General features: G+C 39.5%; 1 protein-coding gene and 1 long non-coding RNA gene across 5 annotated transcripts in view; one reads left to right on the top strand and one right to left on the bottom strand.

The window, feature by feature from the left end:
- Window positions 1-26,916, bottom strand: part of GRIA3 (glutamate ionotropic receptor AMPA type subunit 3) — a 386,650-nt gene that overhangs the window by 5,089 nt on the left and 354,645 nt on the right. For 2 of the 4 annotated variants that reach the window (XR_008847815.1, XM_056539722.1), the window contains exons 12-14: window positions 23,191-23,389; window positions 21,918-22,165; window positions 20,931-21,045 (exon numbers count right to left, since the gene is read on the bottom strand). Coding sequence is in view for 1 of the 4 variants with exons in the window: in XM_056539722.1 (XP_056395697.1) it covers window positions 20,931-21,045; window positions 21,918-22,165; window positions 23,191-23,389 (562 nt within the window). In the remaining 3 variants the exon portion in view is untranslated. Of the gene's footprint in view, window positions 1-17,925; window positions 18,041-20,930; window positions 21,046-21,917; window positions 22,166-23,190; window positions 23,390-26,916 lie in introns of all 4 variants that reach the window. The other 2 variants (XR_008847817.1, XR_008847816.1) reach the window with 2 other exon arrangements.
- The window catches only part of LOC130291195 (uncharacterized), a 103,878-nt gene continuing 77,295 nt past the window's right edge, over window positions 334-26,916 (top strand). Inside the window, exons 1-2 of the long non-coding RNA XR_008847818.1 lie at window positions 334-4,339; window positions 17,088-17,162. This is a non-coding gene — a long non-coding RNA (uncharacterized LOC130291195). The remainder of the gene's footprint in view (window positions 4,340-17,087; window positions 17,163-26,916) is intronic.

The following is a 26,916-nucleotide window of genomic DNA, read 5'->3' as shown; positions in this document are numbered from 1 at the left end:
GCTTTATAACTACCTCCATTTTAAATGTACTTTAGAACAGTATATACACATATGAACCTAACCTCACTTGCCACTTACAGAAGCATCAATTTTATCTAATAACATATATTATCATTCTGTACAATTATAAAATAAAGATGTATGCTTTTACAAAAGAGCATAATTTTTTACACAATATTTCCATGCTCTGTATTCTGTAAATACAGCATATAAGTATGTTATGTACTCCATACTTCATGGCTATTGTTAATCTAATAGTTATATCTATATCTTTAACTATATATATATATATATATATATATATATATATATATATATATATACACACACACATTTGCGACTATCCACTTTAACTATGGCCACAAGCATGCTTAGCCCTAGCAACAAAACACAGATAGTTCCTGTCTCTCCTGTCCTTTCATATGCCTTTACTTCATACCTTTTCTTCATTGGATAAGGATAATTTGGAGTGAATATGTAAGAGTATTTAACACAAACATGAACCATATTACTGATAAGCTATGGTTAATGCAGTACTTGGAATTACTAAACTATAATCTTTTTCATGCAGATTAAAAACTTAAACAGAAAAAAAGATAACTGCCATAAATCCGGATGTACCCTAGAAAAGCTAATCCCATAATACATCTTAATTCTCCTGAAATGTATTAATTTACCGTCTTTGCTTTACTGTCTTTATTCACATAAACTAAAATGTATGTGAATATAAACATCTAAGAAAATTTTAGTTTAATCACTACACAAATTATATCATATGAATGATGAAACTTTGTATCATTCGAGTAGAGTTTATTTCATGTTTGATATGTGCATATATTGATGTTGCATTTGGAAATATTCCAATAAACTGTACTGACTATCTCAACAACAGCAAGATAAGTGAATACACAACATGTTTGAATGCTGATGAAGTGAGCTACGAACAGTGTCAGATACAAATACTAACTAAAAAAAATAAATAGAAACCCTAAAATTACTTGACTGCAATGTTTTAATGAAAAACGTGGTGCAAAATAATTGTTATATATATATTAATATTAAACCTGCTTTGGTATTCTGAACTTTAAAAAAAAAGAAAAAATTAGGGTAAATATTTTTACCTTTTATTTTTTTTCAAAACTCATCCTCAAAGAAAAATAAATATATGAGTGAGATGAACTGAGCAGTACTACGTTACTGCCAAAATTAAAAATCATGGGCCAAGATCCTTAAGATTCACATAATCTATTATACGCTTCCATCCTTTTAACACAATGGGGTAGATTTACTATGGTACTGTCAACAGAGGTGCAGAATAATTGTCATGTTGAAGCTGCCCTTATGTTACTTGTCGAAGACTGCAAGACAGTGTATATTTTGACACGTTTTCACAATAAGTATTGACATTTTTAGTTTTAGCTTAAGGAGAAAAAATGTTTGTAATATTTAGCATTGGGACCTGTTGAAATGTATTGATTACATATTCCTTAGTTCAGTGGGCTAAATTTTTACCTTTTTACTGGATTGTTGATAACTTCTAGATTATTAGGGGTTTAACCACTAGGACCCTGAATGACTGCCAGAATTGGGTCTCCCATTTGAATAGTGTGTCAATCAAGCATTCACAATGCTGTTCCATTCAAGGGCTGATGGATATAGTAGAGTTTAGCACATACACATTGAATAGAATGAAAGTGAAGCATTTATACTTAATTCAAATAGGAAATATGGTAGGAGGCTCAGTGATAGGACTCCACACATCTTCCAGTTGTCACCATCCAGTAAATATATGATAATTTGTTATTACTGGAATACTCCAGACAACATGAAAATGACTTGTTAGGAAAATTAAAAAGAGGTAAAGGCCGTCTTATATATTCTCTCTTTGAATACATAAGATGGTCATAGAAAATTGTAAATAGATCCTGAATGCAATCAGGAGCAGTTAACAGAGTTCACGTTCCATAGGAGTGTAATATTGCAGTTTAGTTCCATTCACTTCAGTGCAGCTGAGATGCAATATTACAATATGAATTAAACTTTATCCTATAATAGTTCATGAACTTTCCATTACTTAGCAATCTTAAGAAAAGCTTTATTTCAACTGTTGACCCCTGAGGAAGTCGGCAGTAGTCCAGCAATATGCATAGGGCAGGGAATGGGGCTGCCCCCATGTCTTTACAGTTTTGTATATCTAAGGGACAGGTTTATATTTGTTAATATATGACAGAATAATTTTCTAACAATATGTATGTGATTATACCTTATATAATACTATGTAAAGTATTCATTTTGTGTATAATATTATTATTCTGTCATTTGACTTAAAGGGGTACTCCGGTGGGAGACAATATTTTTTTTAATCAACTGGTGTCAGAAAGTTAAACAGATTTGTAAATTATTTCTTTAAAAAAATGTAATCCCCCCAGTACTTATCAGCTGCTGTATACTACACAGAAAGTTGAGTAGTTATTTTCAGTCTGACCACAGAGCTCTCTGCTGACACCTCTGTCCATGCCAGGAACTGTCCAAAGCAGTAGAGGTTTGCTTGGGGATTTACTCCTACTCTGGACAGTTTCTGACACAGACAGTGGTGTCAGCAGAGAGCACTGTGGTCAGAGAGAAAAGAACAATACAAACTTCCCCTGGAGCATATAGCAGATAATAAGTATTGTAAGGATTAAGAATTTTTAATAGAGGAATTTACAAATCTGTTTTACTTTCTGGACCCAGTTGATATGAAAAAAAAATGTTTTCCACCGGGGTACCCCTTTGACCCCTTCCCAACCCAGGACGTACCAGTATGTCCTGGATCCTTTCCCTAATAATAAGCTAATAAGTGCCAGTTAGCTCAGCGGGCTGTTCGGGACCGCCACAGCAAAATCCCGGCATCCCGAACAGCTGGAGGACACGAGGAGCTGCCTTACCTTCCTCCTCTGTGTCCGATCACCAAATGACTGCTCAGTGCCTGAGATCCAGGCATGAGCAGTCAAGCGGCAGAAACACTGATCAATGCTATGCAATGGCATAGCATTGAACGGTATGAGAGATCAATATAATGCATGGTATAGTCCACTATGGGGCTATAACAAACAAACAGTGTAAAAATAAACATATGTGGTATTGCTGTGTGCGGAAATGTCCAAATGATAAATATATATAGTTAATTAAACCGCACGGTCCATGGCGTATACACAGAAAAATTCTAAAATCCAAAATAGTGTATTTTTGGTCACTTTTTATATCATGAAAAAATTGATAAAAAGCAATCAAAAAGTCAAATCAATACAAACATTGTACTGCTAAAAACTTCAGATCACGTCGCAAAAAGTTAGCCCTCATACTGCCCCATAGGCAGAAAAATAAAATGTTATCGTATGGACATACAAAATAAAGATAAGGTGTCATTTTTACCGAAAAATTTACTGCATAGAAACTTACAAATTGGTGTTTTTTGTTCTTCAATTTTGTCGCACAATGATTTTTTTCCCGCTTCGCCGTAGATTTTTGGGTAAAATGACTCATGTCATTACAAAGTAGAATTGGTGGCACAAAAACTAAGCCATCATATAGATTTTTTGTTATGATTTTTTAAAGGTAAGGAGGAAAAAACGAAAGTGCAAAAACAGAAAAACCCCGGGTCTTGAAGGGGTTAATATATACTGTATTGATTTGTGATGTATTGCACTAACATCTAATGTGCAGTTATTAAAATGTAGTTATTTTTCCACAGGGGGATTCAAACAATAAGGTGCAAAACTATAGCCTTTGATCTAACCGAGAGAACATAACACAAATCTATTGATACACTATGGGGAAGATTTATCAAAACCTGTGCAGAGGAAAAGTTGCTGAGTTGCCCATAGCAACCAATCAGATCGCTTCTTTCATTTTGCAGAGGCTTTTCAAAAATGAAAGAAGAAATGTGATTGGTTGCTATGGCCAACTGGTCAGCTTTTTATCTGCACTGGTTTTGATAAATCTCCCCCTATGTATATATTTTTTTTATCTATAAACTACATATGTCCAATAACATGTAAGTTATATAAGTGTTATTCCAGTTCTGTTCCAGCACACTCTTGGATATGGACTCTACTCTTTCAGTCATTCAGTGTTGTCTGGCTGTTCAGACTGGGGAGGGGATGGTTTCATTTAGGTATAGGCGAACATCCAGGCCTCAAGTCCTGCAGGAACATGTGGGAACTGAGTTGCTGCACTTTTTTTTTTAAAGTACAACTACCCTCCCCATTAGCAGGAGTCTTGCAGGACTAGCCCTTTAGTGGAAGACTTGACCCCTGCGAACATCCAATTGGAGATGTAAAGAAGCACTGTCCTTCTGGTAGGCTATGTTTTGTCAGATCTTCTTCTATCTGTAGTATAAGCCATTCCTTTAACATGTCCAGGTAGGAGTAGCCAGTGACAGTATCCTCAGAAAAAAAGAAGCGGCCATAGACTTTGCACCCATTGCACAGAACACATTTATATGCTCAAAAAAAGGGACATCGGGGGAGATTTATCAAAACCTGTGCAAAGGAAAAGTTGCCCAGTAACCCATAGCAACCAATCAGATCACTTCTTTAATTTTTAACAAAGCTTCTGCAAAATGAAAGAAGTGATCTGATTGGTTGCTATGGGCAGCTGGGCAACTTTTTCTCTGCACAGGATTTGATAAATCTCCCCCATCATTCTTCTGAGGCCCAAAGTCAAATGTTGTGGAGACTGACCTTCCCACTGAAATGATGTGAAATGCCGCCTCATTGCTGAACTCCAGCCTGTCAGCAAATGTGTCCTCTTTCAAGTGTCCCTGCAAGTCAATGCAAACGTCCCATTCTTTCATTTATTGTCTGGTTTGAACTCCTGAGGAAGATGTAATCTGTCTCACAATGTGCGTGTTTTCATAAGATAGGCCATACTGTGGTTTGCAGCACCAGTAGTTCCATACTACTCAGCCTGGTGGACCTTCTATACACTTGTAAATGAGTCCTGTTCATTGCCTGCACTTCATATTATATAAACACCCAGTGGTTTCCAATTGCTTCATCTAATGGGCAATGCAGTTTTTATGCAGAGCACATTTACCAAATTTTTCTGAAAGCTTCGCTGTGCGGTCACCACAGACTCAGTTCTTACACATTCCAGAACAACAGAAGCTTTTCCTCTTTTTCACCATCTTATATTACACTCTGGAAATAAATTTCTATTTTGCCTCTTGAAAACGAAAGCTGTGCTGAGATTGGTTGCTATGGGCAACTATGCCAGATTTGCTTTGATTTTTAGTCACTGGCCCCTTCCCACCAAGGTTATTTTAACCCCTCAAGAACAAGGCCATTTTTTCATTTTTGCACTTTCATTTTTTTCCTCCTCACCTTCTAAAAATCATGCCACCTACAGACCCATATGAGGGCTTGTTTTTTGCCTCGCCAATTTTACTTTGTAATGACATTAATCATTTCACCACAAAATCTGATAAATTTGTAGGCCAAAATTTTAAAAATGCCAGCCAATTTGCAACTTTTTGGGGGCTTCAGATTCTACGCAGTGCACTTTTCGGTAAAATGATACCTTATCTTTATTTTGTAGGTCCTTATGGTTACAAGGATACCTAATTTTTATAGGTTTTATTTCATTTTATTACCTAAATAAATTGGGGGAGATTTATCAATAATGGTCTTGGCTAGATCATTTTTGTGGTTTGTCTAGATGCATTTTTTTTGGCGGTGCTGCTCCACATTTGTCATATTGTCGCAGTGACCGTGATAAAGTTTGCTCAGATCTGCACCTAGATCATTTTCTACCCCACTTTCAGATCATGTTTATCCTGCTTTTAAAGCTAGGATTCCAAATTTTTTCACAGAAAAACGCCAGTGCAATTGCCAGAAAAACGCCAGTGCAATTGCCTGCGTCTGATGTTTTTTCAGGCGTTTTTGGATTTGAGGGGAAATAGCATTTTTGGATAAACAAATAAAATGCAGTAGGGTTGGGAAAACATTTTTTAATGACATTTTTATAACAAAATTTTAATACATTTTTAATAAAGTGTGTGTGGTTCACTTTTTTTTATCTCTATCTATATTTTTAATTTTTTTTAGGTAGTACTACTACTCCCAGCATGGAACAGACTGGGTCATGATGGGAGTAGTAGTATCTGTGCTAATAGACAAATCGCCCCGGGTGCAGTGACACCTGATGCGATTGTCCATAATATAGCAGAGATGCGGAGCAGCTCTATACAGCACTCGCATCTCTGCACTATACTCCGGCCAGTGATATGAATAGAACATCAATCTTTCATATTTTCCGCCAAGAGTGGGGATTGGCCAGATGGTTGCAGTATAGTGCAGAGATGCGGAGCGTAGAAGAAAGCCACTCCGCATCTCTGTAATAGAAAGGACGATCGCAGCAGGTGTCAGGAGTGATGCCCACTGCGGCCTGTCCCTTACTACAGGTACTACTACTCCCAACACTCTGCTCCATGCTGGGAGCTGTAGTACCTGCATTAATAGACAGATAGCAGCAATTGTAACTTCTGGCATCTGTTGCGATCTGTCTATTAATGCAGATACTACAGCTCCCAGCATGGAGCATAGTGTGCTCCATGTTGGGAGTAGTAGTACCTGCAGTTAAGGAAAGATCACAGCAGATGTCACTCCTGACACCCGATGTGATCCTCCTGTATAATGTATAGATGCAGCCGGCCGCTCTTCTATGGTCCCCTGCACTGACGTATATGTACACATATTCATATTTCCCACAGAGAGTGCCTGGAACCATCCGGCCAATATGAATAGGTGTATATATACGGCAGTGCAGGGGACCATAGGAGAGTGGCCACCCGCATCTATACATTATATAGGAGGATCGCAACAGACCCAGGGTGATCTGTCAATTAGTACAGGTACTATTACTCCCATCATGGAACAGTGTGTTCAATGCTGGGAGTAGCAGTACTTCCTAAAAAAATTAAACAATAAAGCATAAAAACACACACACTACATTTTTATTATTGCCATTATTGTCGGCTACATTTTTAGTTCCCTGCCCAAACACATAAATTGATCCCTGTTTAAAAATAAATAAAAATTTAGTTATAAAAAAGATAAATTTTGTTAAATACAATTTTTTCCCATCGCTACTGTATCTTTTTTATTATAATTTTTTAATGGTACCCTATGAAATTTTATTAAAAAAGGTCTCTCTCACTTTTTTGGATCGCTTAAGTCTCTCTCTCCCTCTCTTTCACTTTGGCTGATGTTTTTAGATTTTTGGCAAACAGACAGGAGTAGTAATTTTTCTTAGGCCTGGTACGGAGGTGGTCTAGATTTGAGTTTTTTTTTTTGCACCATTTGCAGGAAATTTTGTGCAAAAATTAAAAACATGCAGATAATAAATACGTTACCACTGCATCCGTCACTTCAAAAACTGGTCTAGCAAGACCAAAAGGTCAAAATGACGGAATTTAGAACATGCAAAAAAAAAAAAACGCAAAAATACCCGCAATTAACGCGAAAATAAAGACAATTTGCAGATTTAGACAAAAAAAAAAGGAATAGAACACAATGATAAATAACCCCCTTTTTAACCAGAAAATTTGTATGTTAAAAATTGTCATCTTCTGAACCCTATAACTTTTTTATTTTTCCGTATACGGGAATTTTTGGCAAATGCCCAGGGGAGTCATCAGACCCCCTTGCATGTCGGCGATCGCTGGTGAATTCACACCAGCAATTTGCGCCAATTCTGGGTTATACGGGTCTATGGTGACCCGGAATATAAGAGGGGTCGCAGTTGTCCAAGACACCCACGATCCCCCTGAAGGGATAGGAGTGAGGTGGCAGGGGTGCCACCCCTCCTATCCCTGCTATTGGACATCAAGAAGCGACGACCAATAGCAGATCAGGGGCAGGGGGGTTAGCTTTTGATTTCCCCGTTCTGCCCACCAACAATAGGCGTGGCAGAACGGGGAAACCGTCAGGGACCGAAGTCGAGAAGTAGTTTTGCAACATCTGGAGAGCCACAGTTTGGAGATCACTGTGCAGTGGTCTCTAAACTGTAGCCCTCCAGATGTTGCAAAACTGCAAATGCCAGCATGCCCAAACAGCAAACAGCTGTCTCGACATGCTGGAAGTTGTAGTTGTGAACCTCCAGCTGTTGCATAACTACATCTCCCAGCATGCCCTTCGACGATCAGTACATACTGAGAGTTGAAGTTTTGCAACAGCTGGATGCACACTGGTTGGAAAATACTGAGTTAGGTAACAGAACCTAACTGAAGGTTTTCCAACCAGTGTGCCTCCAGCTGTTGCAAAAGTACAACTCCCAGCATGCACGGTCTGTTAGTGCATGCTGGGAGTTGTCATTTTGAAACATTTGGAGGGCCACAGTTTGGAGACTGTGCAGTGGTCTCCAAACTGTGGTCCTCCAGATGTTGCAAAACTACAATTCCAAGCATGCCCAGACAGTCAGGCATGCTGGGCGTTATAGTTCGGCAACATCTGGCCTTCAAATATTGCATAACTACAACTCCCAGCATGCCTGGACAGTCTGGGAATGCTGGGAGTTGTAGTTATGCAACAGATGGAGGGCCACAGTTTGGAGACCACTGTTTAGTGATCTCCAAACTGTGGTCATCCAAATATTGCAAAACTACAACTCTTAACATGCCCAAACAGTCAGGCATGCTTGGCATTGTAGTTCTGCAATATCTGGCCCTTCAGATGTTGCCGAACTACAACTACCAGCATGCCTATACAGTCTGGACATGCTGGGAGTTGTGGTATTGCAACATCTGGAGGGCCACAGTTTGGAGACCACTACACAGTGGTCTCCAAACAGGGTCCTTCCAGCTGTTGTATAACTACAACTCCCAGCATACCCTTCGGCTGTCAGTGCATTCTGGGAGCTGTAGTTTTGAGAGCTGTAGGAGGCACACTGGTGGGGAAACACTGGGTTAGTCTGTGCCTCTGTGCCTCCATCTGTGGAAAAACTACAACTCCCAGCATGCACTGACAGCCAAAGGGTATGCTCGGAGTTGCCACATCCCCCCCCCCCCCAAAAAAAAAAAGATACAGGGTACATTTACAGGGGTGGGGGTTTACAGAGAGTTTCCCACTGTGAGTTTGAGCTGCAGCAAATAATTTCTTGCTGCAGCTCAAACTTACAGCGAGAAACTCGCCATAAACCCCTGCCTGTGTGAATGTACCCTAAAATCAGTACACTACACCTACACAAAATAAAGAATAAAACACTACATATACACACACTTACACTGCTACACCCCTCCCCCCCCCCCCATAAAAATGAAAAACGTCCCGTACGGTAGTGTTTCCTAAACAGTGTGCCTCCTGCTGTTGCAAAACAACAACTCCCAGCATTGCCAGAAAGCCATTGACTGTCCAGGCATGCTGGGAGTTTTGCAACAGCTGGAGGCACCCTGTTTGGAAAACATTGTGGTAAGGTATTTTTGGTGGAGGAGATAAACACCATGTTTGTATCAGGGTCCGCCCCTGTGCAAATCCCTAATTTAGGCCTGAAATGTGCATGGTGCTCTCTCACTTCAGAGCCCTGTCATATTTCAGGGTCAATAGGTATTTCCGTACTCGGGAGAAATTGTGCTAATCATTTAAGAGGGCTTTATCTCCTTTTACTCCTAATGAAAAAGAAAAGTTGGGGCTACAACAGCATGTTAGTGTAATAAAAGAACATCCAAAATTTGTAACGACATTTCTTCCGAGTACGGAAATACCCCACATGTGGAGGTAAAGTGCTCTGTGGGCGCACAACAGGGTTCAGGAGTGAGAGCGCACCATGTACATTTGAGGCCTAAATTGGTTATTTGCATTGGAATGGCTGATATAAACCCAAAACAAAACAACACCCACATGTGACTTCATTTTGGAAACTACACCCCTCAAGGAATGTAATAAATGGTACAGTGAGCATTTACGTCCCACAGGTGTCAGTGACAGATTTTTGGAACAGTGGTCCGAGAAAATTTAAAAAAAAATATTTTGTATATGCGCAGCCCACTGCACCAAGCACCTGTGGGGTGTTAAGGCTCACTGTACCCCTTGTTACGTTCCATTAGGGGTCTAGTTTCCCAAATATTGTGCCATGTGGATTTTTGTTTGCTCTTCTGGAACCATAGGGGCTTTGTAAACACGCATGGCCCCCCAAAAACCATTTCAGCAAAATTTGTTTTCCAAAAGCCAAATTTTGCTCCTTCCCTTCTGAGCATTGTAGTGCGCTCGCAGGGCACGTTACAACCACATGCGGGGTATTTGCGGTGACATTTTCTCCTATCACCCCTTGTAAAAATGAAAAAATTGGGGTAACTCTGGCATTTTAGTGAAAAAAATCTAATCTTTCATTTTTATGTCCCACTTTAACAAAAATATGTCAAGCACCTGTAGGGTGTCATAGCTTACATTACCCCTTGTTATGTTCCTTGAGGGGTGTAGTTTCCCAAATAGTTTGCCATATGGGGGTATTTTGCTGTTCTGGCACCATGGGGGCTTTCTAAATGTGACATGCCCCCGAAAACCATTTCAGCAAAATTCGCTCCCCAAAAGCCCAATGTCGCTCCTTTCCTTCTGAACTCTCTAGTACACCTACAGAGTACTTTACATCCACAAATTAGCTATTTCCTTACTCGAGAGAAATTGGGTTACAAATTTAGGGGGGCTTTTTCTCCTTTTACCCCTTGTAAAAAAAAAAAAAAAACAAGAACATAAACAAAATGGGGCTACAAGAACATGTCTAAAAAATGGAGATTTAGATTCTTCTCCTTCACATTGCTGCTATTCCTGTGAAACACCTAAAGGGTTAACAAACTTTTAGAATGTCATTTTGAATACTTTCAGGGGTGTGATTTTCATAATGGGGGTCAATTGTGGAGGATTTCTCAAATTCCCTTCAAAATTGAACGGTTCCTGAAAAATTCAGATTTAGAAATTTGCGTGAAAAATAAAAAAATTGCTGCCAAACTTTGAAGCCCTCTAATGTCTTAAAAAAGTAAAAACATGTCAACTTTATGATGCAAACATATAGGAGACATAAAGTAGACACATTTCTGAGCTTTCCTAGCACCGGCATTTCTTGCTGGCGCTCAGCTGTCGGAGGACTGTTCACATGGAGATCTTCCATGCGGACATTCTCAAGTGTGAACATAGCCTAAGGTTGAGGGGATAAGAATCAGACCCCCTTCCCCTTTCCTGAGCTTACTCCTGACTTACAGGAAAAAGCACAGTTAATCAAACAGTAAAATCCCTGTATTTTAGGAATGAGTTTAGCAACCAAATAATATCAGCATTGGAATCAGGGCACTTTTTTTTTATTACTGACTATAATTAATCTTTATATTATTTTACTTAATATTTCACAGCAGAATCCACAGTGGCAAAAGCAGGGATGGTGAAAATAGATAGTTTAAAAGTTTTCTCACTGGCCCGTAAGTTTTTTTTTTTCTCACCTGGGCAGGGAAATATATTCATCTAGTACCATCTGCCCCATACCTGCTCACAAAGTGTAAGTACATTTACCAGGCTAGGTCCTGTATACATTTCACTTATTAGCTTCAGGTGCAGGAATAGACAGTGTTGTACTTTCTGCACAATATTGATAGATTCATATCTATATATATATATAAAACTCAACGTGTGTGTGTATGTATGTATGTATGTATGTATGTATGTATGTGTGTATGTTCCACAAAAACTTCCAATGGCTAAAGATATTAAAATGAAACTTGGCACACATGTTACTTATATGTCAACAACAAACATAGGATAGGTGATTTAACCCTTACCCACCCCCATTTGCCAGGGGCGGGTTTATGTTTAAAGTCCCATACAAGTCAATGGGAAATATATGTTACTGCATAACTTCCAAACGGCTGAAGATATTTCGATAATACTTGGTCACATGTTACTTATATGTCCACTTCAAATATAGGATAGTTACCCCCATTTGTGAGGGTCAGGGTTTTTGTTTAAAGTCCCATGCAAATCAATGGGAAATGTATGTTCTCACATAACGTCTGTACGGCTGGAGATATTTCAATACCTGGTACACATATTACAGGTCGGGATATGAGGACAGGATGGGAGGTCGGGATAGGAGGTCGAGTTAGGAGGTTGGGATATGAGGACGGATATGAGGACGGGATTTGAGGACGAGATATGAGGTCGGGATAGGAGGACGGGTAGGAGGACGGGATAGGAGGTCTGGATAGGAGGACGGGATAGGAGGTCAAAATATGAGGACGGGAAAGGAGGTCGGGATAGATGGACGGGAAAGGAGGACGGGATAGGAGCTCGGGATATGAGGTCAAGAAAGGAGGTCGGGAAAGGAGGTCGGGATAGGAGCTCGAGATTGGAGGGCGGGATAGGAGGTCGAGATAGGAGGACGGGATAGGAGGTCGAGATAGGAGTACGGGATAGGAGGTTGAGATAGGAGGTCGAGATAGGAGGACTGGATATGAGGATGGGATAGGAGGTCGAGATAGGAGGTTGGGATAGGAGGTCGGGATAGGAGGACGGGATATGAGGATGAGATAGGAGGTCGGGTAGGAGGTTGGGATAGGAGGTCTGGATAGGATGTTTGGATAGGAGGTCGAGATAGGGTGACGGGAAAGGAGGTAGGGATAGGAGGACAGGATAGGAGGTCGGGATAGGAGGTCAAGTTAGGAGCTCGAGATAGGGGGACAGGATAGGACGTCGAGATAGGAGGTTGAGATAGGAGGACAGGAAAGGAGGTTGGGATAGGAGCTCGAGATTGGAGGATGGGATAGGAGCTCAAGATTGGAGGACCGGATAGGAGGTCGAGATAGGAGGACGGGATAGGATGTCGAGATAGGAGGATGGGAGAGGAGGATAGGATAGGAGGTCGAGATAGGAGGACGGGATAGGAGGACGGGATAGGAGGACGGGACAGGAGGTTGAGATAGGAGGACAGGATAGGAGGTCGGGATGTGGGGTTGGGATTTGACAACAATATATGAGGACGGGATATGAAGTCAAAAGCTTCCTCCTTTGTTTTTTTTTCTCCCCAACAAGGATTAGGAAGGAAAAACCGGACAACACCGGGTACTCAGCTGGTATATATATATAAAACTCAATGTGTGTGTGTATGTATGTATGTGTGTATGTTCCAGCATCACGTCCAAACGGCTAAAGATATTAACATGAAACTTGGCACACATGTTACTTATATATCAACAACAAACACAGGATTGATAATTTAACCCTTACTCACCCCATTTGCCAGGGTCAGGGTTTTTGTTTAAAGTCCCATGCAAGTCTATGGGAAATATGTATTAGTGCATAACTTCCAAATGGCTGGAGATATTTCGATAATACTTGGTCACATGTTACTTATATGTCCACTTAAAATATAGGATAGTTAATTTAACCCTTAACTACCCCCATTTGTGAGGGTCAGGGTTTTTGTTTAAAGTCCCATGCAAATCAATGGGAAATGTATGTTCTCACATAACTTCTGTACGGCTGGAGATATTTCAATACCTGATACACATATTACAGGTCGGGATATGAGGACAGGATGGGAGGTCGGGATAGGAGGTCGAAATGGGAGGTTGGGATATGAGGGCGGGATATGAGGACGGGATTTGAGGACGAGATATGAGGTGGGGATAGGAGGTCGGGTAGGAGGACCGGATAGGAGGTCTGGATAGGATGTTGGGATAGGAGGATGGGATAGGAAGTCTAGATATGAGGACGGGAACGGAGGTCGGGATAGCTGGACGGGAAAGGAGGACGGGATAGGAGGTCGGGATAGGAGGTCGAGATAGGAGGTCGAGAAAGGAGGTTGGGATAGGAGCTCGAGATTGGAGGAAGGGATAGGAGGTCGAGATAGGAGTACGGGATAGGAGGTCGAGATAGGAGTACGGGATAGGAGGTTGAGATAGGCGGTCGAGATAGGAGGACTGGATATGAGGATGGGATAGGAGGTCGAGATAGGAGGTTCTGATAGAAGGTCGGGATAGGAGGACGGGATATGAGGATGAGATAGGAGGTCGGGATAGGAGGTTGGGTAGGAGGTTGGGATAGGAGGTCTGGATAGGATGTTGGGATAGGAGGTCGGGATAGGAGGACAGGATAGGAGGACGGGATAGGAGGTCGAGATAGGAGGTCGAGATAGGAGGACGGGAAAGGAGGTGGGGATAGGAGCTCGAGATTGGAGGACAGCATAGGAGCTCGAGATTGGAGGACCGGATAGGAGGTCGAGATAGGAGGACGGGATAGGATGTCGAGATAGGAGGATGGGATAGGAGGATATGAGGTCGAGATAGGAGGACGGGATAGGAGGACGGGACAGGAGACGAGATAGGAGGACGGGATAGGAGGTCGGGATGTGGGGTTGGGATATGACAACAATATAGGAGGACGGGATATGAAGTCAAAAGCTTCCTCCTTTGTTTTTTTCCTCCCCAACAAGGATTAGGAAGGAAAAACCGGGCAACGCCGGGTACTCAGCTAGTAGCTCAATACAGCATCATGTCATAAATTAAAAAAAATACATGCTACTTCCTGCCAGCTGCATGTAAGAATACATTTCAAGGTTCACAATTACTAGTGGATTGATAGCAAGAAATAAGGTTCTGCTCTATGACCTACTGGAGAGAAAAGGGCCCATACATTGTTCTTGCACAGCAGACCTCCAGGTATGGTAAGTTTAAAGGGGTACTGCGGTGGAAAACAATTTTTTATAAAATCAACGGTGCCGGAAACTTAAACAGATTTTTAAATTAAAAATTTAAATTTAAAAATCTTTATCCTTCCAGTACTTATCTGCTGCTGCATGCTACAGAGGAAGTTCTTTTCTTTTTGAATATCATTTCTGTCTGACCACAATGCTCTCTACTGACACCTCTGTCCAAGATAGGTTTGCTATGCAGATTTGCTTGTACTCTGGACAGTTCCTAAAATAGACAGAGGTGTTGGCAGAGAGCACTGTGGTCAGAAAGAAAAGAAATTAAAAAAGAAAATAACTTTTTCTGTAGTATACAGCAGCTGAGAAGTATTGGAAGGATTAAGATTTTTAAATAGAGGTAAATGACAAATCTGAATAGCTTTTGCACCAGTTGATTTAAAAAAAATAGTTTTCTACCAGAGTACCCCTTTAAGGAAACACATTCACACACTGGATCCACTGCAGATTTAACGTTTTAAAATCCACAAATTTTACAAGGCAATTCTTATGTATTTTTGATTGACGTGTAAATAAAATGGTTGTCTTGTAAAATCTATACTATGGACTTTACAACTGTATATTTACAACTTCTCTTGTGTGTTACTACACTCTGAAGCAGTTTTCTAGGCAGGGAGGGCTTTTTGATATACTGCTTGGGGTGCAATGAAAATACAGTGGGGAAAAAAAGTATTTAATCAGCCACCAATTGTGCAAGTTCTCCCACTTAAAAGATGAGAGAGGCTTGTAATTTTTATCATAGGTATACCTCTACTATGAGAGACATAATGAGAAAAAAAAATCCATAAAATCACGTTGACTGATTTTTAAAGAATTTATTTGGAAATTATGGTGGAGAATAAGTAATTGGTCACTTCCAAACAAGCAAGATTTCTGGCTCTTAAAGACCTGTAACATCTTCTTTAAGAGTCTACTCTGCCCTTCACTCATTACCTGTATTAATGGAACCTCTCTACAACCTAAACAGTCACACTCCAAATTCCACTATGGCCAAAGAGCTGTTGAACGACACCAGAAACAAAATTGTAGACCTGCACCAGGCTGGGAAGACTGAATCTGCAATATGCAAGCAGCTTGGTGTGAACAAATCAACTATGGGAGTAATAATTAGAAAATGGAAGACATATAAGGCCATTGATAATCTCCCATGATCTAAGGGTTCCACGAAGATCTCACCCTGTGGTGTCAAAATATAAGTATGGTGAGCAAAAATCCCAGAACCACATGCGGGGGGGGGGGGGGGGGATGCTAGTTAATGACCTGCAGAGAGCTGGGACCAATGTAACAAAGGCTACCATCAGTAACACACTATGCCGCCAGGGACTCGAATCATACAGTGCCAGACGTGTGCCCCTGCTTAAGCCAGCACATGTCCGTGCTCATCTGAAGTTTTCTAGAGAGCATTTGGATGATCCAGAAGAGGATTGGGAGAATGTCATATTGTCAGATGAAACCAAAGTAGAACTTTTTGGTAAAAACTCAACTCATCGTGTTTGTAGGAGAAAGAACGCTGAGTTGCATCCAAAGAACACCATACCTACTGTGAAGCATGGGGGTTGAACCATCATACTTTGGGGCTGTTTTTCAGCTAAGGGACCAGGAAGACTGATCTGTGTAAAGAAAAGAATGAAAGGGGCCATGTATCGTGAGATTTTGAGTGAAAACCTCCTTCCATCAGCAAGGGCATTGGATATGAAATGTGGCTGGGTCTTTCAGCATGACAATGATCAAAACACACCACCTGGGCAATGAAGGAGTGGCTTTGTAAGAAGAATTTCAAGGTCCTGGAGTGGCCTAGACAGTCTCCAAATCTCAACCCCATAGAAAACCTTTGGAGGGAGTTGAAAGTCTGTGTTGCCCAGTGACAGCACCAAAACATCACTGCTCTAGAGGAGATCTGCATGGAGGTGATGTGCCAAAATACCAGTAACAGTGTTTGAAAACCTCGTGAAGACTTACAGAAAACATTTGACCTCTGTCATTGCCAACAAAGAGTATGTAACAAAGTATTGAGATTAACTTTTGCTATTGACCATATACTTATTTTCCACCATAATTTGCAAATAAATTCTTAAAAAATCAGACATTGGGATTTTATGGATTTTTTTTCCTTATTATGTCTCTCATAGTTGAGGTATGCTTATGATGAAAATTACAGGCCTCTCTCCTCTTTTTAAGTGGGAGAACTTGCACAATTGGTGGCTGACTAAATACTTTTTTGCCCCACTGTAATAAAGAGGCAATCCTTATCTGGTCCCTGCTTCTGCGTTCTTCTTCGTAGTTTCTATGATGTATCATAAAGGCTGGAAGTGCCTGCTCTTCGTACTGATTGACTAAGCAGGCATTTCTTGCCCATACAGCATGTAAAAAGAAGCAGAGGACAGCAGTGGGATCCAGACACTCGGGAAAACAGCAGTGGAAGGGGATTGGGCTTGGTAAGTATACTACTATATTATTTTTACTGCAGGCCAAGCAACATATCAAAAAACCCTCCCTGTCCAGAAAACCCCTTTAAATAATTTAAAAGAACCTGTGGCCTCCCCAAAACTATTGAGTTTTTAATTAAATAGACAAGACGACAACACAATGAACAGGGAATATAAATCAGCTATATATCTCTGCCTGACTGTACTGCAAAGATGATCCTGTAGAAGAATCCGTCCCTCTGAAGATTCCCTGAATCATCAGGTATATCTCTAAAATAGTAGGCCTATCAATATAGAATAGACACCACTAAACTCAGGGCACCCTCATTTGTCACATGGTATTAAACATTTTATATTTTTGAGGAGGTTACAGGTCCTCTTTAAGAGGTATCTGTATTTATTAAGGAATCTATCATCTTACCACATCTTTCTTGTTGAAGCCTTGGTGATATTCATCTGTGAGACGACTATTTACTGATCATTAAGTCAATGGCTCGTTGTAATACAATGTTATTAGAAGATGTTTCATAATCTTTGTCTGCTGGATGTAATTGACGATTCTCAATACAGAATATTAAGATCTGGGATTATCATGGATTAGTAAATCTTCCCCATTGAGTTTAAAGAGATGAATCTGCGCATCTTGCTTTGTCAGCCGTACTGGCATATTAATATCTCTGGATGGTGTTTTAAAAAACAAATAAAACTGTGTGCATGGAAGGTGAGTCAGAATGGGACTTCTAATCAATTCAAAAGACCTTCTGCGACTGACCTTACTTCCGGAGTCCTTGGCTCCACATTCACCCTTATCGTACCACCATTTGTTTTTCAGCTTGTCTAAGATGCCTTGTTCACTGAGTTTCAATACTGCAAGGTTTACGGGAGTTCTTCACGTGGGAAATAACATAAATAACATTATATTATGTTATTTTATGTTATTCAATCTTAAAACTATTTTCATACTATACAAAGCGATAAAGCAGGGACCCTGGACACAAAGATCTTGAACTGCAGGCAACCTGAATATCACCTTAGTTTTAACACTACAAGTGACACTAAATTACCAGGTCCTGCCTATATCGCTTTGAGTAATCGGCACACACTGTTAATGGAATAATAGTAACAAAGTCTGGCTTGGCCCCATACATGAGGTGCTGAGATTGTTTAGAATTAGGTAACTTTTGTGAAAAAATATAAGGATAGGCAAGGATACCTTTTCCATTGAGAGATGTAAGATATATCAATATTATTGTAAAATAACAACATCATAAGTATAGACCTTTTATATTGTGTCCCCAAGGTGATATTTTATGCATCGGATGCAAAATGCTGATGTGGATGTCTAACCTTGAAGCTTTTTCCAGTCAGCAGGATAAAGGAACTGTGGCTACCCTTCATTTTTTATTTAGGCAGAGAGGTATATCTACACATGTAGCTGAACCAGGTGCTTAACCTTTGCCCCACGTACCCTCAAGTTGTGACTATGTTTGGGCCATTTTCGAAACACATATTGTTTGGTATCAGGCCCTAAAGCCAGCAAACCACATAAACAATTGAAAAATTACCTACAAGTAGGTCTGTCTGCGGACATATATGTCAGCACCTGCCGACATGTCCTCACAGAAGGCACAAATGTGGTGTGATTGTAGCCTAAATAGTAAAACCTCCCTTTAGTATTACCAAAACTTTTACAGAAAACACACATGATGAACGCAGATGTGGCTTATTTGACTCCCCCAATATGTTATTATGACCAGAATTGCTGCCATGAGTCACTCCATCTCCTAAGAAGATGGATGTGTTCTTGCACAGATCTTTACAGACACAACAATATACAGTATTTAATTCTCCTTTGCTATAATATTGAAACCAATGCTTCTTCTATTGACATATTGTAATACTCTAAGGGAACCTATGACTATTTTCATGCTGACCAAACAATTGGCAGCATAAACCACTGACAAGCTTCCCTATAAAAGTGATCGATCATTCATTCTGGACAGCTGTGTAGTATCAGAGTAATCATAGTTTTATCTTTGGCCGGGAATGGGGCTTTGAGTCATTATGGTGGTCCCTGGCACCGATTGACAGATCTCTCTCTATTTATGTAAAAAGGAGAAATCTGTTATTCAGTGCCAAGGATCACCGCAATGACTGAAAATCCGGTTTCCAGCCAAAAATATACAGAAATGTTGACTTTGATACTGCACAGCTGTCCAGAGTGAATGATAGATCACTTTTATAGGGAAGCTTGTCAGTGGCTTGTCATAACGCCATTTGTTCAGTCAGCATGAAACTAGCAATAGTATTTCAACAATATGTCAATAGAAACATTGGTTTCAATATTATAACAAAAGAGAACCCTGTATAGAGAATACTGTAAATTGTTGTTTTTGTACAGACTTGTGAAAGAAGAACACAACACATTTATCTTTTTAGTTGGTAGAGTGACTCACAGCAGCAATTCTGGTTATAATTACATATTGAGGGCCACTTCTGCATTCATTGCGTGTGCTCTCTGTAAATGTAATGGCTATGCTAAAAGTAGCTTTTATTATTCAGGCTACTTTGATAAGGAAGCTTATGAGTATTTCATGTTGCCTGTGGTTTCGGTGGGGAAAAAACGTGTTTTCAAATCAAATGGTGGAAGAAAGTTATACAGATTTGTAAATTACTTCTTTTTAAAAAATCTTAACCATTCCAGTACTTATCAGCTGCTGTATGCTCCACAGGAAGTTTAGTTGTTCTTTTCTGTCTGCTGCCACGGTGCTCTTTGCTGCCACCTCTCTCCATGTCAGGAACTGTCCAGAGGAGGAGAGGTTTGCTATGGGGAGTTGCTCCTACTCTGGACAGTTCCTGCCACAGACAGAGGTGTCAGCAGAGAGCAAAGTAGTCAGACTGGAAAGAACTACACAACTTCCTCTGATAAGCTGATGAGTACTGTAAGGTTAAGATTTTTAATAGAAGTAATTACAAATCTTTATAACTTTCTGACAACAGTTGATTTGAAAACATTTGTTTTCTACTAGTGTACCCCTTTAAATTGCACAAATAAACTTTGGTTTAAAAAATATATTTAGGACATCATTCTTTGCCAAAAACTGCATACTTTCTCTCCTAATATTAAATGGTTAAAATGTTCCTTTTTTCCCCCGAGTGGTATCTACATAGTTACAAATGATAGAAGAACTTTATCTTAGAATGTAGGCAATCTTTAAATCAAGTCATTATTTTGCTATGTCTGGTGACTTAATGTTCTAGGTACAGGCAGTACTATGAAGGCAGTGGATGCCAGATAGTAGATCCTGAATTTCTACACCTTGATGTTAGGCTGTTTATTGTTTTCTTCTACACTGAAGTTGGGAAAATGACCACCTCGTAAACTCCTGTATTTGTACTCTGGAAATTGTAAAATCATGTCAGGATCCATAGGGTTTCAGTTTCTAAACCAGAAGCCATCCTCAATAAACGGTATTGCTTAGATTTTATCAAGAAACTGAGTATTGTATGAGATAAAGGATTTTTTTAGCACATACCTAATTCATTAGATAACTCTCAATAGATACATTTCTGAGTGGAAAAGGTATATACGAACCATCCTTCATTTGTGAATGCAAGTCTCAGAGCTACTGTGACTATAATGGATATAATGATCCATTGGTTTATTGCGTTGTTATTTTTTTTTTTAAATGTGCTTTTTTTTTGTCTTGACCAAAATAACAGTCTTGCCGATTACTCTTGACTAAGGTACCCGATTGTGGTGACATTGAGGCTGACCTTGGAGTCACCTCCCCCGCTGCCGCATTCTCCTTTGTCGTACCACCATTTGTTTTTCAATTTGTCCAAGAGTCCTTGCTCATTCAGTTTTAATACTGCCAGGTTAACAGCATTTCTTGAAACGATAAAACATAACTTGTAAGAAAATGTACAAAAAGCTTTCAGGAATAGAGTTGTGCGAATGTCTTCAAATATTTTGTGCAAATTTTGTTAGAGTTAAATTTGCCTTGACTAAAATTTTTTTTTTTTCTCTAAATATAGTGCCCAACAATCTGATATATATTCTGTTATATCATATGCAATTCTTTCGCCAGATTATGGTGAAATTTTTAATTGTTCTCTAAATATAAAGTTTGTGATTTGTGAAAGTTTTTTTTTTAAATATCATAAAAATATATCAGTCCTCTATAAATACTTAGATATATGTGTAAGTGCCAGTTTCTTTTGCATAAGTAAATAGCACCTGAATTTCACGAAATTCAGCGAAAAATCGCACATCTCTACTAAGGAAATAGTAATATGTGAAAAAGGAGCACAAGAGGACAAATTGTCTAGGGTTTCACATAAAGCTATAAAATTATCATCACCATATACTAGTTTGAATATTAAAAAGTGGCTTGTGCTATTGAAGGGGAGAGTATATATAGTCAAAAAAAATGCTGGATGGCGATTGGATATTTTTCTGGGAAATAAACACAAACACCATCATGCAAATAACATTAAGCATATGGTAAATAATGTGAATTTTAACATTTAAAATGAAAAGGCCATTAGGTGAAAAACTTAAAAGTATAACAAACAGAAAGACAACACACAAAGTAATAAATGAATAACCACGGAAAAGGAAATAATACCATTTACCATCCTGCCATGTTAAAAGTAAACCATGTTACCTTAAACATCCACAAGAAAGTAAAGAACAACACAATACATCAGGGAAGGTGGAATACTATAACAACACAGATATTGTTATATTATTCCACCCACCTTAATGCTGAGCCTTTTGGAGTTGCCACGCCATATCCTTTGGAATCCAAGTTGCCTCCAACTTTCATCGTGTCACATGGCTTCCTCTGCTCGATGTATTCATTCATTGTAGATTCCAATAGGAAGGCAAACTTTCCTTTAGACTTCCGAACACGGGCCACACCATCATCGGTTGTTTTCGTAAACACAGATGGTTCTGCAGACTTCATGTATGACCACATTTTCTCATAAACTGCTATCTTTGATCTCTGTAGGACATACATTGGTCCATTCATTAGTCATGTAGAGATATTTCACTAAAGACTACATAAACGTTGGAACAGGCAAACATTTCTTTGCAAAACACAGTTCACTTATCTTGAATTGCATTAATAATCTATTCTGGGCAAAACTTATACTATTTTTGTTACACCTTATATAGAACAATATATATATATATATATATATATATATATATATATATATATATATATATATATATATATAGAACAACATATATATATATAGCAATTTATGCCAAATGGATACATGGGGGGGTTATCTTTCTATGAGTTGGCCAGTTGTTTAGGCAAAGCATAGTGTAAACTGTGTGCTTTTGCCTGTAGTGGTCCTTTAAAAGTAGGTTTCTAAAAAGTTATCATTGGTCAATGATATTTAAATCAATGTTAATGTCAAGGTTTCTTTCACAATATTGATAAAATGTCATATTGAGAAATAACTGTGCCATAGCTCCCAGTTGTTGAGATTTTGTGCAGGCTAAGCACACTAAATTATGTTTATTGGACTGTATTTATGAGTGTGAATATGAGTGACTTTAGAATATTTATGTAATTGTAGTGCCAAACTATGGGTGGCCAGCACCCAGGGCAAGTCAAGTAATATGCACCATCATTATGCTTATGATGAGAAAAGCATTCAGTAATACTGTGCATTTATTGAATTTGGTGCTTCTGCTAACTGGTCAAGCAAATGTAAAGTGAGTGCCAATGTACAGTACTGAGCAGCAAGGCGTATAATGTATGCATCACTGCTCACTTCACATTTGCCAGGCTCCTGAATAGTCATCAGATTTTGCACCCCTTAGAATTTGGTTACCAAATAACTGCCACCGTGGCCCGACCTCCCGTAAAATGACATCATTTGAAGACGGAAGTAGCTGTAATCATGTATGAGAAGCCAGTCAAAAGGGATTAGTACCAATATAAACCCCTTATGTAAGATCATATTGTTTTCAAAAACATAATTATTTTAATGTAAATAACAAATAACATACCCTAAAAAATTCTTTGGTAGATCCAGAATCCAATGTGCCGTAAGCTATTTCCGTTTGTTTAGCCAAATCTTCGGCACTCTCAATGGGTGACACCATCCTTTCCACTGTAAGGAAAGCAGCTAAGTTGGCAGTATAGGAGGAGATTATAATCAAAGTGAAGAACCACCATACTCCTCCAACTATTCGCCCAGAGAGAGATCTGCAAGAGAAAGCAGATTAGACATTTATCCAGATAATCCAGGATCTGCTGCTCATGATGAATAGTTCTCATACAACCCAGTAGTGGCAGATGTTTGAATAGTAAAGATAAAGAGTCATCCCAAAATCCATTTTCCTTATTACAAAAGCTAGGAAAATCGAACTGCATTTACAGAACCTCTATGTAACAGCCTTGCAGTATTAACAAAATCTCTGCTGTAAAATATTAAATAATACAATGCAATTATTGATTTATGAATTTCTTAGACATGAATTAATATTTTTTTTTTAACATAAGCTGCAATTCAATAACATTTCCTGATGTGTTTATTATATTAGGCTGTCTTGCAATTTTTGATGCCCGGAGTCACACACATGCCATGCCCCTTCATCAGACAAGTTGCAAAAATTGTCTAAAATTCACAGTAAATGTAAGCTATTTTAATGCAAATGACCCCAGAATTCTGGCACATTTGCATTCGTAAATCTGCCCTACAGTGTTCTTGATTCATAAACTCATGCAGTGGTCTAGATAAAGTGAGAAGGAGAAGATCAAAAATGAAATAAAAATAAACACATAATATAAATCTGCATACCTTGAAAGTAGATGACAAAAGGAAGCAGAAAAATGAATGTTCACAATTTATGTAGCAATATGAAAAAATGGAAAACACAAAAATGGAATAATATCTAGTGATTATTCTGACTTTGTCATAATGTTGATAATAGAATGTTTGCCATAATAGTTCTCTTAAGTGAAGTTCCCACCAGCAAAACAGCCAGCAAATGTAAAATTTATTATATCTGTTAGATATTTTCATTACTGTTTTGCCTCTTTTCACATATTTTCAGTCAAGTTTTCCTATTTGTGTTTCAGATTAAACGGTAATGTTTCTATAAGGAAAGCATCATCGCGCAGACTAGCTGATGTTAATGGATGTTATCAGTTAATGTGCGCCTTTTTAAAATCTATATTACTATATATTACTATATTTATAGTTATACATGTTTTATCAGTTTTATTAGGTCATTAATAGAAACATAGAAGATTATTTTCAGAAAAAAGACCACCTGGTCCATCTAGTCTGCTCATATACTATTTCCTTTTTAATTAGTATATTATGATTTATATTTATCCCATGAATGCTTACATTTTCTTACTGTAAATTTACCAACCACATAATCTAGACATTTGTTCCAAGCATCTACTTGCTTCTGATCGTCCCCCCAACTAACCTTAGATTGTGCCCCCTTGTTTTGGTGGAGATTTATCAAAATGTGTGCAGAGGAACAGTTAACCAGCTGCCCATAGCAACCAATTAAATTGCTTCTTTTATTTTTCAGAGGTCCTTTTAAAAATAAAAGAAGCAATCTGGTTGGTTGCTATGGACAACTAGTCAGCTTTTTCTCTGCACAGATTTTGATAACAATCCCCTATTATCTTGCTGGGACAAGGAAAAAACAAAACTCTACTTACCTAGCCCTGATCCCCCACTGGTTCCATGCAGCTCTGTTCAGTCCACTGATCTTCTTTCTACTTCCAAGATAAATGCTTGTTGCAGTACCTGCTGTCTCTATCATTGGTTTCCCATAGTGGCCAGGGAAGAAGACAGAAGATCAGGGGACTAGACAGAGCTGAATGGGAGCTAAAGGGGACAAGAGCTCAAGAAGTAAAGTTTTTTTTTGTTTGTTTTTTTCTCCCAGCCCAGTCCCACATACATATTTGCAAAATTCCAGCTATCCCTTGCAATATTTTAACATTTTTAAAGGTTTTGATCATGTCCACCCTTTTCTAAAGACTATACTGCAGATTTAGTTGTTTAAAGTAGTTTACAGGGAAAAAGATCTGATGACCTTTTCACAGAATAGGCCGCCAATAGCTGATTTGTGTGGTTCCACCCCCGTTGAGCTGTGCTGCAATTACCCAGGGCCACCATTTAACAATGGATGGTTCTATGGCTTTTGGCTCTGTACATTGTTTATATCAAATAGATGCAGTTTTACAGAAAAGCAGATTGTCGGGGTACTAGGTATCAGCTATTAATGCCAGCTATTGATAGCCTTTCCTGATAAAAAAAATAATAATAATCTTTATGTATTTTCTGATACCTTTATGCTAAGACCTTCCACCAATTGTGTAGCCTATCTTTGGACTTGTTCCATTTTATCATATATTTTTGTAGGTAAGGTCTCCACAGCTGACTCCAGTATTCCCATGTGGACTCACTAGGGCTCTATGCAGCGAGATCACAATATTCCTCTTACTTCTGGTAATATATGTAACTATTCAGCCAAGCATTAAACTTGCTTCCCCTACTGCCTGTCCACATTTTCAGGCTGTCAGAAATCACTGTGCCTAAATCCTAAATCATTCTCTTCTAATGTCTCCTACTCCAAAAATGGATTACTTAACATATGGTAACATTGAACTGTAGTTTCCATTGTTTTCAACACTTATGTAGTAAAGCTAATTCATTTTCCATATTAGAAACACATCCAATAATATCAACCCTATTGCACAGTTTTGTGTCACTGGACAATAGGCAAACCTTTCCTACTAAACCCTCTCCTATGTCACCTATGAACATCTGTCTCTGCTCAGAATCCAAACACCATTAACAACAACCCTATCCTTCAGCCAACTGTCAATCCACTAAACTATCCAGGGATTACCGTACTTTTCGCCATATGAGACGCGCTTTTTCTACCTGCGGCCATCAATGGCCGGGACCCACGGCTAATACAGGACATCACCGATCGCGGTGATGCCCTATATTAACCCTTCAGATGCGGCGATCAAAGCTGATCGCCGCGTCTGAAGCGAAAATAACACTAACCCAGCTTTTCAGTCGGGCTGTTCGGGACCGCCGCGGTGAAATCGCGGCATCCCCGAACAGCTTACAGGACACCGGGAGGGACCTTACCTGCCTCCTCGGAGTCTGCTCCGTGCCGGGATCCCCTGCATGGCCGGCGCTCTCCTTCGACGTCATCACGTCGTTGCGCACGCCGTCCCATCAACTAATAGGAGCGGCGTGCATAGTGAAGTGATGACGGCGACGGAGAGCGAGGATCCCGGGGAAGAAGATGTCCGGAGTGTCGGGGACACCACGGGGACGCGGCAACAGCGATGGAGCGACATCCAGGGCAGCAGTGACGAGTCCGGAGCGGCGGGGACAGGTGAGCACTACCTCCTATCCAGTGGTCTTCAACCTGCGGACCTCCAGATGTTGCAAAACTACAACTCCCAGCATGCACGGACTTCCAATGGCTGTCCGGGCATGCTGGAAGTTGTAGTTTTGCAACATCTGGATGTCCGCAGGTTGAAGATCACTGTTGGGTGCAGGATCTTTTTTTTTCTAGATTTTGCAACTTTAAAATAGGGTGCGTCTTATGTGCCGGTGCGTCCTATAGGGCGAAAAATACGGTATTATACGGTAAAAAATACGGTAAATACGGTCTCATATTTAATTTACTTATCTATCAGTTCTTCATAAGGAACTGTATCACAGAACAAATTATTTGCCCTCA

The sequence above is a fragment of the Hyla sarda genome, chromosome 9 (genome assembly GCF_029499605.1).
Source record: "Hyla sarda isolate aHylSar1 chromosome 9, aHylSar1.hap1, whole genome shotgun sequence".
In the NCBI taxonomy this organism is placed as follows: Eukaryota; Metazoa; Chordata; class Amphibia; order Anura; family Hylidae; genus Hyla; species Hyla sarda.
The sequence above is the reverse complement of the archived record's forward strand: the minus strand, read 5'-3'. Positions and strand labels throughout refer to the sequence as shown.